Raw genomic sequence first — 18,748 nt, forward strand, 5'->3', positions numbered from 1 at the left:
GGAAGATGCATTTTGTCCATGTGCAATATACTGTTATAGGTTAAGTTTTTTGGTTCAGCCTATCATATTGGAAATAATCATAGGTGAAAATGTTTCAAATGGGCTTATTTTGGTTGTTTTCCATGCCTTTTGATGAAATTCAATACAGAATTGCTTAGAGTACCTACACTGAGTTAGGCCTAGAGTTTGCACAATTATGGTTATACTTGAAAGAGACAGGAGAGGGTAGTGTAGCATCTCCAAATACACATAATAGAGCAGTTACTAATTTTAGTCAATCTTCTGAGCTCAGAAAGTAATTCTCCTCTTTTTTTGTCATAGACTCTTGTTAATACCAGACACTCATTTTTCTCCTAATCAATTGAGCTTACTAATGAATTCTGTTACAGCATCAGGCACAAAGTACTGGGAATAATTTATACTGGGAGTAGAGGCAGTGTAGTGTCTCAGATGATTTGCTTCATGGCCATCAAACAGATTTCCCACTGTACCAGATCTTTTTTTTTAGATTTAATAGTCTAACATGAAAGATAATATAGATAGATTGTATATTTATGATAGTCATATCTATGAGTGAAAACAATAATCTTTACTTTTTTTCATTTTTAATATAAGTACTGACTTTAAATTTCCCAACATATATTTTTCCCTTGCTCTAATGAACAAAAAAAGAAAAATTTAAATCAACCATAAGCACAAATTCTTCTCCATGGACTTTTTTAATGTGGTGAAAATGTTAAAAGCCTCTTTAGATTGTGGGGGGAAATAATTTGTTAGACTATTTGGGAAAATTTAGTATGTTTAAATCCAACTTTATATGAGTAAATGTTATCCATAGCCAAAATGTAGCATGATATCAATAACTCTAAGAATGCCAGAGATAGCTGAAGACATTTCCAATTCCCTCAGGGTCCAGATATATCTAAAACATTCCTTTTTTGTGTTACCATACCAAAGAAGTCTTGGTGGTTCATCCCAAGCTTCTATTTTATGTGACATAGCTATCTCAATTTATCTTGCTGTCTGGCTACCCTCTTGGCAAAATTGTTTAAGTGCATACCTAGGGTACACATAGGGAAACTTTTGCCAAAGACCTATATAATGTAAGTCTTCTAGAACCTGGGTAAGGAAATTTAGTCCTTTTTTTGGCTTGCTCTTCTCTACCAATGACCTACTAAATTTCTCTCTAAAATTATTTCAGATTTTGGGTTTGTTCTCATGAACAACAGGATTTAAATTATGACCCTGCCACTGGATTTTCACCTGGTGATTATTTTATACAGGGCAAGTCCTTGAACAACTCTGAGCCTTCATTTCTCATCTGTTGGTCATTAGAAGTTGGGCTAGATGATCTCTGAGGTTTCTTTCAACTCCATAATTCTATGACCTTCTATGCAAGTCAAAGTGCTTCATTTATATCCCCTTTTCTACTTGTGAAAGTAGGACCATGTGAGAAGGATTGATGGCCAGGATTTTCTTCCCTTTCCTGACACTTCTAGTTGCTAATGAAATATAACTCAATTCAAACCTGGGGAGAATAGAAAAGGAATTTTTCATTGCCTTTAAACCTGTTAAAAGAGCATAGAACTATGGATATGGAATACTGCATGTCAAATAGAATTGTATATGTATACATGTATAATGTATATGGTGGTTGACTTTGCTGAACTTTTTTTTTGTTTGTTTCTTTTTCATTCATTATTATAAGACATAACTCTAGTAGGAAAGAGGAGAGGAATACATTAGAAAATACAGTTGAAGTAAAAACAAAGATATTTAAAATTAAGTAGAGCATAGTCATAGAAACTGAGCATTTGGAGAGTCGTTATAAAAACAATTATTCCAATAATCTTTCATTTCCATTCAAAACCATTCATTTTAAAAGTGCTACCAGTTTTTTTGTTCTTTTTTTGAATTTTTCCAAGTTCTTTTTTTTGTCTGATTTTTCAATGGAAAAGATCAAAAGATTAGCAAGTACTTGAGTTCAGGGACTGTGTCTTTCCAGTTTATAGGGCATAGCATGTAGTGGACACTCTTAAATAACAAGGAGAGATCATAAATGTGATTGTTGATATTTTCTCTTTGCCAAGAGCTGTCTTTTCTTAGGTCTTTGAAAAACAACAGAAGAGTTTCACTGCCTTCCCCTTGCATTGCATGAGCTTTGACATCCTATAGGAATATGCACAGTAGTCCAGCCTAAATGGTATCTGGTAGCTTGAGAATACTCAAAATCTCTTGAAGTTATGCTGACAATTTGAAGAGACAAGCGTTTTTGCCAAATTCTGATGGGAAGAAATTCCTGCAAATTATTCCCCATCTGCTACTCTCTACCATGGCCACTGTCGATTATTTCTTTTTCAACTGACAAACGGAACAAGATGGGACTTCCTTAGGGAATATTTTGCTTTTTGCTAGGAGACACTCAATCTTGAACCTATTTTTAAGAGTCTTTTTCTTTCTTGTTCTCCTGGTGAAAATAACTCATTTGGTATCTCTGTGTTTTTCTTTTCAACTCAATTCTACAGTATACTTTCTTTTCTTTCCTTTTTGGCTCTACTTTTATATTTTAACAAAGTCCTCATTGTGTTTCTTCCTTTTTTCCCCATCTCAAAGTGCTCACAAGACCTGGATACTATTTATCATATTACTTTGTGCTATTTCCTTACCTCTTATGCCCTCACTTTCCCTCTGTCTCTCTAAATCTGTGAAGTTCTATAGCGTTCATCTTAAGTTTAGCCTTCATATAGTCTTCCTTTAGTACTCTAGCTGTCACTAATTACTTCCCTTCCAAAAGACCCTAAGAGTTAGTGTCAATCTCAGACATCTAAATTGTGTAATTCTACTCCATTTAGCACTTTCCCTATTATATAGTTACATTTTATAGTCTTCTAAATGTCTTATGCTGGTAAAACTCAACATTGTAATCAGATAACATTCTTGGGAGTAAGAACTGTCTCATATTTCTGTTGTACTCTTCACAACATCTAGCAGAATTCTGGCACTCAGTGAATCCTTATTAAACTAAATGGAATTGAATTAAGACTAGAACAAATCCCCATCCCACCTGCATAGCCTTTAGAAAATGACTTTGATAACTTTTTTTTTTCTATTGAAAACTTTCCCCAAACTTTGCAGTTAATTTTGAGGAGTTATTCATGGGAAGGAAGACCAAAATCTTCTACTTTTTCTATAATGCATATCTCAGGTGTCTTTCTTGCATCATGTCTTTTCTCCTTATCCCCCAAACACACTTACATACCTGGATATTTGCAAAAAACTTCTGAAGTTACAGTAATGTGTTGATATTTTCAAAGTACCTTCATCATAGAGAGGCATACAGGTAGCAAGTGGGATGTTCGACCTGGTCATAAGGAACTTTGAGTTGAAATCCAAAGTCTGGCACTTACTAGCTAAGTTGCAAATCATTTACTTTTTGAGCTTTCGTTTAATTATCTGTAAGATATGAATAGTAGCACTACTTATTGTCCCCAGAAAAAAAATACCTTGTATGTTTTAAAAGCCTATTATAGATGTATAGCATACATGTAATATGCTTCATCCTTAGTATGAGGTAGATTCCTCTGGACTCTATTGTAGGTCAATCCAAGATCCTTTCTAAGGCAAATTTCTACTCTGTATGTGTGTGTTCCTTGAAGGGGAAATTCAAGGAAGTCCAGATCCATTATCAGGGTAAAGATCTTTCAATATAGAAATTCCATCCTTGCATAAAGATCAATAACTTGCTTGTAACTTTTCAAACTCAGAATTTGAAAGTTAGAAGAGAACTTAGGCATCATCTAGTCCAACCCATAATTAAGAATGAAGATCCACTATAATATAGCTAACAAATATTTATGGAGGCTCTGGCTGAAAAGCTCTAATAAAGGATATTTCTCTACCTGTGAGGTACTATTCCCCTTTATAATAGTTATGTTAAAATGTTTTTTTTCTTATATCAATCCTCAATTTGCTTCTTGATAATTTTGCCCATTTACCTTGATTTTATCTTATAGCTTTAAAAAGAACAAGTTGAAGGTTTCTTCTATATTCTAGCATTTCAAATACTTACAGTGTTAGAACAATCTGGATCACCAATGTATACGTTTTTCACACATATCTATGTAGATATAGAAATACACATGCACACACATATAGATACCCACACATATGCATATGTATTATACACACACATACATACAAACACAAACATATTTGATTAATCTGTGTGAGAAAAACTTTCATTGTGGAAACTCCTTCCTCAAAAGTAGATCATTAATTTTACAGTAATAGAGAGTTGCTTCAGGAATATGGAATTGAACAATTAGTGATTTGCCCATGGAAATTAAGTTTGATTACATCAGAGCCCAAATTCAAAGTTGAGTCTGTAGGTCCAAGACTGACAAAATCATTCTCTACTACATATACCACATTCTTTCTATCTCTTAAATTATCTCTTTAACATTAAACTAAGGACTAAGTGATGAACTCGGGTATGGCCAAATAAAACCAAGACTAATCAATTGGACTTTTAGTTATTGCCCAAAGTGCACTGATGACACATGGTTGAATACCTGCCTTTTGCTAAAAACTGAGAAGCTTACCTCAAGGAAGCTTCTGGATGTTGTAATCTCATCTTTATTCAGGAAGTCTTGTTTCTAATTGCTGAGAGAGATGCAAGAACTGGGAACTGTCAATGTCTGTGAGGCTTAAGTATAAGTTTTAGGCTTCCTTGATCTCCCTTGGTAAATTCCAAGCTCCTAGCCTCATTAGCCACACAAATACACAGTTATACAGTAATTAGTATTAAGGAAAGTTGTGTCATAGAACACTGCTCAAACTCATTAGCTGGTGGATTGAAGGAAATTTTAGCTTCAAAAGAACTGAAAAAGGGGAACAATTGTACTACTTTACTTTTAAACTAAATCATTTCTCAAAATATTTTTCTCCCTTTGGACAGTGAATTCTTTTGAGATTTTCATATATACATATATATGTATATATATATATATATATATATATATATATATATATATATATACATATATGTGTGTGTTCATGAGCTTCATGTTATTTTATCATTAATATGAGCTAGGTGATTCAATGGATAGATTACTGGATCTGAAATAAGGAAGACTTGAATTCAAATTATGCTTCTGATATTTGTTAGCTGTGTGATCTTGGAACAATCACTTAAGCTCTGTCTGCCTCAATTATCTCTACTGTAAAAGAGGGGGAATAATAAAGCTTATAGAGTTGTTGTGAAGATCAAATGAGAGATTATTTTAAAGTGTTTAGCATAATGCCTGGCATATTGTAGATATTTGATTTCTTTTCTTTGACAGTATCAATTTTTGAATACCCATATCCTTACTCACGTTAATAATATGAAGTCAAAATCTGATTCTCTGCAATGTCTATGTATTTTTCACTTTTGTCCTTTGGGATAGATATTAGATCTGAGATTTCATTACTATAGGGATCTCCCCCATGAAGAATAAACTCACTTGACCAAGTCATACATATTCTCTGTAATTTGTACTCATGTACAGGACGGTGGGAACTTTTCCAGAGCAGTACATGAATTCATTTTTTCCTGATTTCAAGACCTACTTTCCATCTATTCTCGCACACTGCTCTTCCTTTGAATCAAACATTATTATATTATTATTGGAAGGTAACTAAGGTTAAGTAACTTGCCCAGGGCCATACAGCTAATATTTGAGGCCATATTTGAATTCAGGACCTTCCTGACTCCCGGACCAGTGCTTTGTCCACTGTGCCACCTATCTGTTCTCTTAACTTCTTTTCTGTAGCTAACATTGCCAAACACATAGTAAGAAGTGAATCAATGCTCATTCACTTTATTTGGTGACCCATCTTTCATCCAGTGTTCTATTATCCTTGTGGTTCTCCTTTGAAAATGCATTGGTTTATCAGTGTCTTTTTAAAAGATGTTAGAACTAAACAAATTAATGAATTATTATAACTCGAATTGGATTCAGTATAGTATGCCAGATTTAGCTTGTCTAGGGAAGAATAAAATTTGTTACTTCCTCATTCTGGACACCATGATTTTGATTCATTGTAAGATTCAATAACTCTTTTGGTTGCTAATTCATGTTGTTTTCAGTCATTTAAGCCATGTCTGACTTTTTATGACCCAGATAAAGAAACTAAGCAAACAGGGTTAAGTGACTTGCCCAAAGTCACACAGCTAGTGTGTGTCTAAGACTGGATTTGAACTTCAAATGATGGATTCTTCCTGACTCCACAGCTGGCCACAGTGCCACTTAGCTGCCTTTCATATTGTATTCTAATCATGAATTTGAAATCTGCTAAACTCTTAGATTTTTTTGATTTCATGTGAATTCTAGTTTATCGATTCCTGTCACACTCTAAATACCAATCACATTGTTTTTCTAGTTCTTGGATGGTTTGGTTCTTTTCTCTCATACTTTCATCCATTCAAATTTCAGGCTATCCATAATGTTTGAAACACTTTGACCCCACATCTTCATCTCTTGAAGATCCAGTTGAGGTGCCCTTTAGAGACTCTATGAACTTTGTGCTGATTCCTTCATGTGAAATGATTTCTATTTCTCAGATTATCTCACAGTACTTTAGATTTTTTTTTTCTTATCACATTGTACTTTATAGAATAGAATATTTACCTATATGCATTTTGACTCCATTTGTATTGAAAAATTAGGTCAGAACCTGTGTCATTTTTAAACACTTTATTATACCCAGGATATAGATCAATGCTTTGCCTACAGTAGGTATCTGATAGATGTTTGAGGGCAGCTAAGGGGCAACACGGATAGAATGTAGAGCCTGGAGTCAGGAATATTCATCTTACTGAATTCAACTTTAGCTTCAGACACTTATAGTGAATAAGCTATAAAATAACCTGGAAAAGGAAATGGCAACCCATGCCAATGCTTTGCTAAGAAACCCCAAATGGGGTCATGAAGAATCAGTCATACTTGACCGAAATAACTGAGAACAACAAAGTACTTAATAAATTTAGAATCATAAACTCTTAGAACTAAAAGTGAATTTAAAATTCATATTGCTCAATCTTTTACTTAAAGTATAGATAATTGGATAATATATTGCTACAGGCTTTTTAAAAACAACACAAAATGGCAAACCTTTCAATATTATCATATTTATATGTATGTACTTATGTTTATGTACATAATAGCTACAGCTATAAATCCATAATAGGTTGTTTTTTTTTTTTTTTTTTTTTTTTGGTTACTAATGTTCCGGTGGACTTTTCCATCACCTTAGTTCTTCTTTTTTGGTTGTCTGGTTGATCTAGATGCCTTCTAATGTCTAATATGTAGCTATTAATTCTACACATCTTACATATGTATGTTATATATATATATATACATATATGTAAATATATATATATTTAAATATACTATTTAAATTTAAGGAGTAATATTGACTATAAATTATATTTAATTCTACCAAATATTACTTTAGTGATTATTTTTTCTTCCTTTGCTTTTCAAAATGGTGGAGAATATAGGGAATTGTGATACAGAAAGGACCCTAGAGAAATAAGAAGTCTGACAGTCAATATAAGCATTTATTAAGACCTTACCATGTTTGAGGCACTGTGCTAAGTGCCATGGAAACAAAGAAAGGCAAAAACACAGATATGATATGTGTATGTATATGTGTATATATATGTACATGTATAATTATTTGCATATATAAATATATACATGGAAATAGATATAAATTATATATATAACAGATATATGTATGTGTGCATGTGTGTAGATAGATAGATATAGACACAAACAAACAAATAAATGATCACTATCCTTTTACCACAGGCTTTCCCCATAATCAGACTTAACATTTAGAAGTAGATTTGAAATTTCCATGGTCTGTATTTTTCTGAAAACGATTACCGCATATTAGTTCAGTTCCATATTCCTATTGGCTTAGATGAAGATGTGAATATTATATTTTTCCCTTTTTGGTACAAATTTTTTCCTTTTAGTTGAAAAATAATTTCCAGTTTCATATATTCCCAACATATTTTGTTAGTCTGAAAGTAGTCTGAAGTGAGTAGTTAAGTAGTTTGAAACAACTGAGCACAACAAAGTGTTTGATGAGTTTAGGATCATAGGATTGTAGATTCCACAACTTGTGGATCAAGTTTTAGGCTAGTTTAAAAAAATCATCATTGGAAAAAATAAAACTGTACAATTTTCTTACTCAAATGCTTGGACCTCCTGAGATTTAAAAAATTCCAGGCTTAGAGAGTAGTTTAGGAAACATGTGGATCACAGCATTTAGAGTTTGAAAGAATTTCAAATTGGGACGTCTAGCCTCATTCCTTGATTTATAGATGAAGAATTAAGGTCAAAGAATTATAATGACTTGTACAAGATCAAACAAATCCAGAAATGAAACATGTTTCTGACTTGAAATCCAATGTAATTTCCATTATGCCATTGTGTATCAATAAAAGAAATGGGAATAAATGTCCTCCTCACATACATCTTTTCCTTTCTATTGATTAGAAAATACAATTATGTTTCCCAAGAGAAGGAAACATGATTTATGATAGCCTCTAGGCTTCAGTAAAATGGCAACATACACATGCATATATATGCATACACACACACACACACACACACACACACACACACCACTCACCCTACAAAACTCATGTTTCCCTTGACCAAAATATTACTTGAAATAATCAAGAGAAAATGCATCAAATATACAAGGATGAGACAAGGGTGTGGGATTTAAAATGTTTTCACACACATTAGCTGGCAACTAGGAACTTCTGCATCAATATCCTTTTGCAGAAAAGCCTGCAACATGATAGAAGTACAGATAAATATAGTCATATACCTCTTTCTGTCTCTCCAGATTCATTTGTTAGCATATTTTAACCTGTATATATAAGTACTACATTAAAATAATTACAGTAGGTTCAGGAGCAATAATAACATTTCAATAGCACATTAAAACTAAGAAATTCTTTCCTCAAAAAAGAAATTCTGTGAATACATATATATATTTATTATTATACTAGCTGACTTTTATATAGTGTTTTAAATGCTTTAAAATGCAAAATGATTTTAAAACATTATCCTTTTTATCCTTATAAGAATTCTTCCTTCCTTCCTTCTTTCCTTCCTTCCTTCTTTCCTTCCTTCCTTCCTTCCTTCCTTCCTTCCTTCCTTCCTTCCTTCCTTCCTTCCTTCCTTCCTTCCTTCCTTCCTTCCTTCTTTCCTTCCTTCCTTCCTTCCTTCCTTCCTTCCTTCCTTCCTTCCTTCCTTCCTTCCTTCCTTTCTTCCCTTCCTCCTTACCTCTTTCTCTTCTTTGTTTCTTTGTTTTTTTCTCCTTCTTTTCTTCATTTTTTTCTTTCTTTCTCTTTCTTCTTTTCTTTTTCTCTCTCTCACAAATATTATTAACAATAGCTCTACAAGATTTTACATTTGAAGAAACTGAAGAGGCAGAGATTGAGTGACTTGCCCAGGGTTACATATTTTAAATTCAAATCTTATTGATTTTAGGTCCAGGCTCTATCCACTGAGCCATCTAGTTCTCTAGTTGTTATTATTTCCATTTAATATATAAGGAAACAGAACTTCAGAGATGTTAAATGATCTTCCTCTATTCTCACAGTTCACACAAGTGGACAAGTTAGAATGCTGGTACATATACTCAGAAATATACATATATGCACAGACAAGATGTATATTCTTAGATACAGAGTTTTACAACCAGATCCACATTCACACTGGCACCTACATTTATTTAGACATTGACTTTGACATCTATATTTATACCTAAATTTATATCTATATGTACATATACAACACCCTGCTCCAGAGAGGTAGGTGGCAGAAAAAGCATATGATCTGGTTGGTAAAAGAGACGCTCTGAAAAGATCAACAGATGGGAAAAGAGTCTGTAGCTATATGGAGAGACTGTGTGGAGAAATGCGAGGAGGAGTTGTAAGCTAAATGCCCAGAAAATGCTAACATTGCAAAACTTAGTTTTTCTATTGAATAATGCATTCCATTAATTTTATTACTCCTAGCCAAGATCACAACTGTGAGGGTGAAGTGCAGCTGTGAATACATTAACTCAAATAGTAAAAAAGTGCACTACTCTCCACCTGCAATGTAATACTTGGAAAGGTTAATGTTTTCTTCCTGAGGTTCAAATATTAGGGACTTTAGCAAATGGTATCATGTCATGACACATAGCCATGTGATAAGATTTCACATCATTCCATGTCTGATTCAATAATTATCAGATTACCACTATGTGCATATCACTGGGCTAGTTTGGAAGGGTATGCTGGTCAGCTGGATCCATGAGGGAGGGGATATTTTTATGGAAGTTCCAAAATGATAAAGTACCCTAAGGTCTTAGAGAACTAATACATTCAAAGTACAAACTCAAAGCTCTTAAAGCCTACTTTCCTCCCAGGTATTTATACTATCAGTACAACCACTCATTGAATTTTAGACTGACAATCACAGAATCTCAGTATTTGAAGGGATTTTAGAGATGATTTATAGCCATCCATATCCAAACACATATCCCTTCTAGAAGTGGTAACCCCAACTCTGCTTGTGCATTGTTAGTGATAGAAAAGTAATAAGAAACTGGCTCACAAGGTATGCAATTATTATTATTTAAAAATTATTGATGCCTTTTGATTTTACATGGCAGTAATTTCTAGACATATCTTCCCTTTCTCCCCACTCCAACAGAACCCAATTGAACTCTCATTTGTAATTATTTAAAACAGTTCATCAAAAACAACTAAATACAATGATGATATTAGAAATTAAATGCAGTTATCTGCCATTATAGCTTTCCACCTCTATGCTGAGGTGAGAAGTAAATTTCATGATCTTATCTCTGTAGCTAAAATTCTGTTCCACTACTGGGCCTATATCTGTCCTCTAGAGCTGCACAGAATCAATTAATTTTCTTCCACTGATAGCTTTTTTCTTTCTTTCTTTTATTTTGGAGGCAAAATAATTTGTCTACAGTCACACAGCTAGTAAATATCTGAAGTCAGATTTGAAATTAGGTTCTCCTGAGTCTAAGGCCTATCCTCTGTCCATAGTGCTTCCCAGCTATTTCTATATAAGAGAGGCTTTTTAGGAAGCTAGCATGTCCCATCTACGTTTTCTTCTCCCCAGTCTTAATATACCGAGGACCTCTAGTGCCTCTACCATGACCCTAATTTTCAGTCTCCTCACTAAGTTGATCATTTTTTTTTTGGATATGATACAACTTCATGATATGTCATATTGCTATTAAATGTCTGAGGTAGAAATGGAACCACGGCTTTCTAACTACAATATCAGTGCTCTTCTTACTGTATGGGGCTACTTTCTTAATGACTTTTCAACCCTTCCAAAGTTGATAAATCAGGACTGGCAGCTATTTTCTATTTGATTGATTCAACTACCAATGTAGGATCAAAGGAAAGAATATGGTAATTATCCAGCACACTCCAATTTCTGTTACATATTTTCTTTCAAAGCTACTAAGCCTTTGGTGCATGTGCTATAGGAAGAAATAAAGAAAACTGATATTTATATGGTGCTTTAAAATCTGTGAAGCACTTTTACATTTATCACCTCATTTCAGTCACACAACTCTGTGAGAGGCAATTTGATCAATCTGATCAATCAATTGACAAAAAATTATCACATATGACGTACCATTCTGGATGTAAGGGCAGGAGAGAAGAAGAGAGAACAGAGAGTAGAAGAAAAAAGAAAAGAGAAGAAGAGATAAAAAAAGAGGGGAATGATGGAGAGAGGAAGAAAGGAAAGGAGAAGAGAGTAGACAGGAGGAGAAGCACAGAAAAAAGGGAAAAATGGAGGGGAGGGGAAGAGAAGAAAGGGGAAGAGAGTGGAGGGGGAAAAGGGAAAAGCAGAATGAAGATGAGAAGAAAGGAGAAGAAAGAAGGGAAGAGAGGACCCTGGGGCTACTCATACTAAAGGATTCTGCAGTGGGTGATGCTTCAGCAAAGGATATTGATTAAAAAAACAACAACAGACAGACAGGAACTAGGAATTTAGGGTTGCCTTAGCATCTGAAAGTCATAACCTATAACATTTCTCCCATTTCCTGTATCATATCTTTTTGAAACTCAGGAGGAATTGTTGGCTAACTATGATTTCTGGTAAGCAACCTTGCTTTTTAGCTGCCAACTTCAATAATGCCAAACTCAACCTATCTAAAAGGTATAAAACAAATCAAAGACATTTTAAATCCTTTCATCAAACCTTACTTTATGAACTCTTTCCAAAAATAATTTGTAAGTCAATTGTTTAAAATTCAGAATATATTTTCTCTCAGAAACACTATTATAGATGGTGATTAAGCAACCCTGCAAGTATTATAATAAACTGAGTTATAATATAATAATAATAAGTTATAATAAATCAATTATGTCCCTGGTTACTTCTCTCACCCCACTCCCACCAAAGCCTATTAAACCAATAAGATACAGGAATGTGTGAGTAAGACCAGCATCCTATTCATTATTATTTGCACTGATTTCTGTGTGTGATCTGAGTTCAAACGTGAATCTTGGGAAAAGCAGGGGTGAGGACCATTCACCAATTCACTTTGGCCTCTGATTTTGAAATAGTATTTATTTTATATTTGGTACTATGATTGTGATATTGATTTCTGTTTTCTGATGGACATGGAACAGGTAAAAATATTACTTGGTGATGTTTGTATGAGTAGAGGAAAATATAGTGGAAATAAAGATTCTCTCATTATTAGAATCTGACAGCAGATAAAGTAAAATCGTGAGTAGAGCATAGAATCCCAAAACTGTATTGAAGTTTCATTGTTTCACTTTTGATTTTGTATCTTGAATGTTTAGCCCATAACAAGCTCTAAAATGATGCTTGTTGATTGACAGCACCCCTCTCAATTCCATGGTGCTTTGCCTAGTACATCCTGTGGGCTAGTATGGAGCCATCTAATATGCCCATCTTGATTTTGAGTTGGGTATTTACTAAGGAGTACCACATTCCATGATCAGAACAGAAGTCATTTCGTTAAAATCATCTGTAGCTGTGCTTCCCTTAGACAGCTGCAGATGAACCAATTTGACATGTTCCCTTTGCTTCCCCAAAGATGATCAAATCCCAGGAACTCAAAGTTCCAATAGCATTTGGATGCTTTGCACAAATGTCCTTTTAATGGGTTTTTAAGCACACAAAGGTGCTAAGTGAAGCCAGAGAGGAGACAGCAGCTGAAGCTGAGAAATCTAGAGAATCAGTCCTCCGACATTCCCTGGAACTTCATGCATGTTCAAAAAAAGACTAATACAAGCAGACCTGCAGGAAAAGGAATGAGGGGAAATGGGATGTGCAATGCTAATCTTCTGCTTTCCATTGAGCTGTGACCTGTTTTCTCTCCGTTTCCTGCCATTTTCCTATTTTATAAAAGGACCTCAAGACAATGTCTTGCACGCCAAGTAGGGATGACCAATTGGATAGAAAGAATTATTTTTCTCATTAAAATATTCTCTTTATGTTCCATCCTTAATACGAACACATACATACAAACCACATGCATACATAGGTAGCCTTTAGCATTTTAGATATTTTCTTTTGTATCCAGGAAAGCAAGATACACTTTGAATTTCTCACCTTGTCTTATTGCCTTAATGCCTTTTTGGAGGCAGAGAAGGTTCTTGTATTTATGTAATTTAGTATTTTAATGTTCTTTTTTTTCTTTCTTTTTTCTTCTTTTGGCGACTACAGCAGAATCCAAGAAGAAGAAAAAGGAGGGCAAGAAACAAGAGAAGATGTTGGACTAAAAGACAGCAAGCTGGGCAGAACATTAAAGGGACATCGGCAAACATGATCATTTAACAGTTTTATTTACACCAATTGTAGGGGTCCTATCCTAAAGTTATTTATAGCTTAATTATACAATAGGCAGAAAGAAAAAAAAGAACTTTTTTATAGTAGTATTTTTTCATGTGTAACCATAACACTGTTAGGTGCCTGTATTAAAAGACTGTAATTCCATTTAGAAATTCATTTCTTTCATACAATGAACAATATATAAAAGCTTAAAGTCATTTTTTCAAAGTCATGCACAATTTTAGGTCTAAAACCAACCATCTTTTTATATTGTTTTTCTTTTGGTGGGAGTTAAGATTTCATGATGAATGAGTAAATGCATTCTCAGGTTAGATGCCCTCCCTATTCCCTTTTCAAATTTGAACTTTTTCCCAGGCAAAATAAAATTGAATTCTTCTTCCCATTTATTATAGGGAGAAATATCATCTTTTCAAACATTGAACTCTTCTTTGCTTTTAGTCAATTAAAAGAAGAAACATCAGTAATCTTAAACCTTCTCCTGTGCTCTGGAACAAATGCTGTTTTTTTAAAGCAAAAATAGTATTTTGTATTCAAAATAATCTCCTATTTTGGCAGCAATCTTTGTTTTCTAGGCAAAAGAGATTTTTCCATATGAAAAATTACCAGGAAGAAAATATGCTGTTTTATTAGATAATTAATTTCTAAAATCTTCTCCTGTCTCCCACCATACTGGCCCACTCTCGTTCCACCCAGTCTGATCTATTAGTAATGAAGATTTATTGCTTAGATATAGTTAAAAGACTTCTGTACATAAACAGAAGATTTATTTTTAGTGATGCTCTTTTCCTTCACATTGATTATTGGAAAGTGTGATTAGATTGGTGCTATTGGCCTCAAGCAAGGCCACATATAGGGCTGGGTTTGGGGAATAGGAAAGAAAGAATTACATTTTGTAATGGAAGGTTTACAGTTGCAAGGCACATACCAGTCCTAGGGTAACAATGTGAGAACTGGAAGAGTATGAATCCTGTGTCTCTGCCAGGCTATTTGGTTCCAATAGATATCATGTGAGTGCCAAAGACCATGTGTGTAACACCTTTATCTCTTGGCCCTGCAAGGGCCATTTATAAAGGAAGCAGAGCTATAATTAGAAATTTAGGGGCCCAGGAAAACAGTACAAACTGTATCCTCCCCAATAAACCTTGAAATTCATGATATGCAAATAATAGAGTAAGCAATCAGGATGAAATCAGTTGAAAAGGGAGAGTTAGTTATCATTGAGTCTCACAGATGGGTGCTATTAACATTATTTGTGAACTTGTAGCTTCCTATTTAAAATTCTTTTTCATGCTAACTAGGTAGTTAAAAGTTCCTAGTTTTAATTTCTTATTTCAATCTGTAGGAGAGCATGTGTAAAATCTTTGTACTTTCTAAATATTGGTGCCCTGGAGCAAAGTCTCAATCACACTATCTTAGTTATGTCTCAATGGAAGATTTCTCTGATTTTATGAGAAATGTAAAGTTGTTTGGCATTATCTAAGTTCAAAGTTTTGGTCTTGTCATAATCAGTTATTCTGTAAGACAAGATTAAAATTATTACTATACTTATTTTAAAGAAGGGGCATATGCATATTCCAGTCATTTTATAAAGGCATGAAATCCATTCCCAGAGTAGTTCTAACTTCTAGGGAAAGTTTCCCCGTTAGGGGGATCTGTGTTCAATTCTGTCTTTGCACTAAATGCCAACTTGCAAAATGAATTATAAAGAGGTAAGGACCATGCTTTGAGATTGATTCCTATTTAATAAAAGCGGAATGCCCTAAAAAATTCAAATGATAGCCAGATGCACAGGAAATGATGTCTTTTTTTTCAAGATGATCTAAATCAAAGGGAAAATATATGCACAGGGGGTAGAGAGATGAGGTGAGATAAATGTATCATATCCAACTGTTTGGTGTTCAAAATTACACCAGAATGTTGGGTAGTGATGGAAAGGAGCTACGCTGCATTCTATTAGCTTGTCATCATCATTGCTTCTACATTAGCACTTCCTATAGGTACTAGCCAAAAACAACATCCCATGAATCCATAGTGAGTCAGAATAAGATCTCTTAAGTGACAGCCTGGTAAATATCCATGCCACACTCCTCTATTGACATGACATTATGAGAAGCCAAAGAAATGCAGGAGATTTCTGTTGTTTTATCTCCAGCCCTTAACAAACCATATAATTGACCCTCTGATTCTTTCTCTTGTTATGGAAAAAAGGTCAGTTTGTATAGCAGGGCTGTAATCTCAGTTGCATATGTGTGAAATTAAATTGCCTTCCAACTGCCAGAACTATTTTACTGAAACTGGCTTTCTGACTTGCTAAATCACAATGAGAAACTGACAAGATAAGGATCAAAAAGAACAAGCTCCAAACGTGGGTGATTATTGCAATTGTTGTTGTTGGTGAAACAACTGATGATCCTAATAAACTGGGGAGTTTCGGAAAACACCAGGGGAAGCCCTTTCTTCAAACACTTTTCATTTCATGAGATCTTAAACCTGCTAGGCTTAGAGGGAAGGAGTAGTGATATGGAGAGGACTCTGCTAGATTTTCTTATACATTTCAAAAGTTTAAATTCTAGTATTTGCCAGTTGCATGAGTGGAAGAATATGGTAGGCATGAGGTTTTTCCCCTGAGGCTTCTGGAAAGTTAAAAAGAGAAACCCCATGAGAAGGTCCCTAGTAATCAGGATTTAGTGTTCAGGAGGGGTGCTATCCATTGATTCGCTAACAAATATCTACTTTCTTAGTTATTCTGATATATTATGAAGAGATATGACTCTCTCCATCTCCATTTGTGCAGTTTGTGAGGAAGAGGAAGAAAAGATTCATTGAAATGAGACCCTCATGTTAGGGTAGTTGGTGGCAAATAAATCCCCAAAGACCTTGGAGATGACAGAGAATTCCCAGTCCTTGAAACCATTTCTGTCTAGATTCATATGAAAGCTGAAAAACTGTATATTCCATGGTAAAGAATATGATTACTTAGGAAGAAGAGGAAAATTCATTTTGAAGAAGAGCTTTCTCTGGCCTCACTTCTAGAAAACCACATTAAGAAATAATTAAAAGCAAGCTCCATCTCATTATCTAAGGTTATGATTACAGGAATAGAGAGCTATGTTTAGGATTGTCCTGAAACTGAAAGGTTAAAAGATAACTTTGTAGAAAGCCTGGGTTGCCTTTGAATAAGGAAATTAAAGAATAATAGTAAGTCCTGTTTAATTCTTACTTTCTTTTTATATTTATTTGAAAACAATTGAAGTTTGGCTTTACTGTTATCAATTTTGACCCACAGGTGCTTCAAAATCATTCACAGTAATGAGTGAAAGTTTTATTTCTAGGTCATTTCCTGCATGTTTTCTAACTTAAGGAAAGCTGGAATTTAGTCAACTTCTTGACACTTAAAAGTTTGACTGGCCTGTGGGAAAGGCTATATAACTTTTTCCATTAAAAAAAAGATAATTCAGTTAGCTTAAGTTTTTAAAGTGAAGAGTAAAGAAATAAAAGTGACTTTTTGGGGTGAGATGGTTTAGGAGGGAAAGAGAAGGGAATATTTTGCACCAGATTATATAGTCATAACATTATTTCAAAGTGTGAAAACTCAAAACTTTGCTAGAATGTTGTATATGGTTCTAGTTTGCTAAATGGGATGGAGGCAAATAATTTCTCCCTTCTTTAGTCTTTTTCTATAATGACAAGGGCAGAAAATGAGTCCTGAAGTAGTTCAAGGCACTGATTCCAGTTTTAAAGGAAACTATTGATCTTTTTTTAATGAGTTTGCTCAAGAGGGAAGAAGGTCCTGAGTGTGTAGCAAGTAGTGCCTACCTCATACTTGTCTGGAATGCTGGCTTCCAGGGGAAGGACAGTGTGGAGGACACTTCAAAGAGGGTGACTAATGTCCCCTTGCTACAGTAATATCTCCCTCTCATTGCTTCCAGTCACCCATTAGGCCAAGTAGAAACCAAAGTTAAAATATGCCCTCAGGGTGATCTGGCAGTGCCTGTGCAGGGTAGCCAATGAAATATCTCCATTTAGGAATGTTTTCATGTGAGGAAATGATGATCTAAATGACTTTTCCATTTGATTAGCAAAAATTTCAACAAATCTTCCACTCCCTTTACCTATAACTTTACTTTTGTAACTTAAAATAAGAAAATATGTTCAAATAAAAACTTAGCAGGCACAAAAATATCGATGAATCACATGTATATACTATACCTATTAAACATTATAGTACCAAGTTACTCATGGGGTTGGGTGAAGTTTGTTTTTTAATTTCTTTTTGTATATTGATTGTTAGAAGCATTTTATCTTTTGGTCTTTGAAAATCTGCACGAAAGCCATATATCTACATAATAGAATAAAACCATGAATAATCCTGATATAATATCCCTAATGGTTCCCTACCCTCCTGTGATGGGATGCCTTAGAGAATGTATACATTTATTGATTGTATCTACCTACTTGACTTGCTCTTAGTGGAGATAAAAAAATAAAAAAAAATCTAATCAAAGAGAACTTGGCTGTTGTCTTTTGACTGTCAAAACTACTGGACAGAATACAAATTGTCTTCTAGAAGTTTCCTAAAATCCTGAGAGATTTAGAGAAATACCCCAGTCATTTTTAAATGGTCATGAATTTGGCAGTCTGCAAAAGTCAAATTGATGCTTCATTTTTAAAGTGCCAAAATATTTTTATTTTATTCATTGCTTGATAAAAATGGTAACTATTGCATTGTACTATATTTTTACAAATAGATACACTGAACACTATTTAAAACTTTCCTTGATGACTCATTATCTTGATGACCATCAGTTATATTA

General features: G+C 34.1%; 1 protein-coding gene across 7 annotated transcripts in view; it reads left to right on the forward strand.

Moving 5' to 3' along the window:
- Positions 1 to 18,438, forward strand: part of PTN (pleiotrophin) — a 130,228-nt gene extending 111,790 nt beyond the window's left edge. For 5 of the 7 annotated variants that reach the window (XM_074267819.1, XM_074267825.1, XM_074267820.1 and 2 more), the window contains one exon: positions 13,809 to 18,438. In XM_074267819.1, coding sequence (XP_074123920.1) covers positions 13,809 to 13,864 — 56 coding nt within the window. In that variant the 3' untranslated portion in view covers positions 13,865 to 18,438. The remainder of the gene's footprint in view (positions 1 to 13,808) is intronic. The other 2 variants (XM_074267824.1, XM_074267823.1) reach the window with 1 other exon arrangement.
- The last annotated feature ends 310 nt before the right edge of the window (positions 18,439 to 18,748 follow it).

The sequence above is a fragment of the Sminthopsis crassicaudata genome, chromosome 5 (assembly GCF_048593235.1).
Source record: "Sminthopsis crassicaudata isolate SCR6 chromosome 5, ASM4859323v1, whole genome shotgun sequence".
NCBI classification, from domain to species: domain Eukaryota; kingdom Metazoa; phylum Chordata; class Mammalia; order Dasyuromorphia; family Dasyuridae; genus Sminthopsis; species Sminthopsis crassicaudata.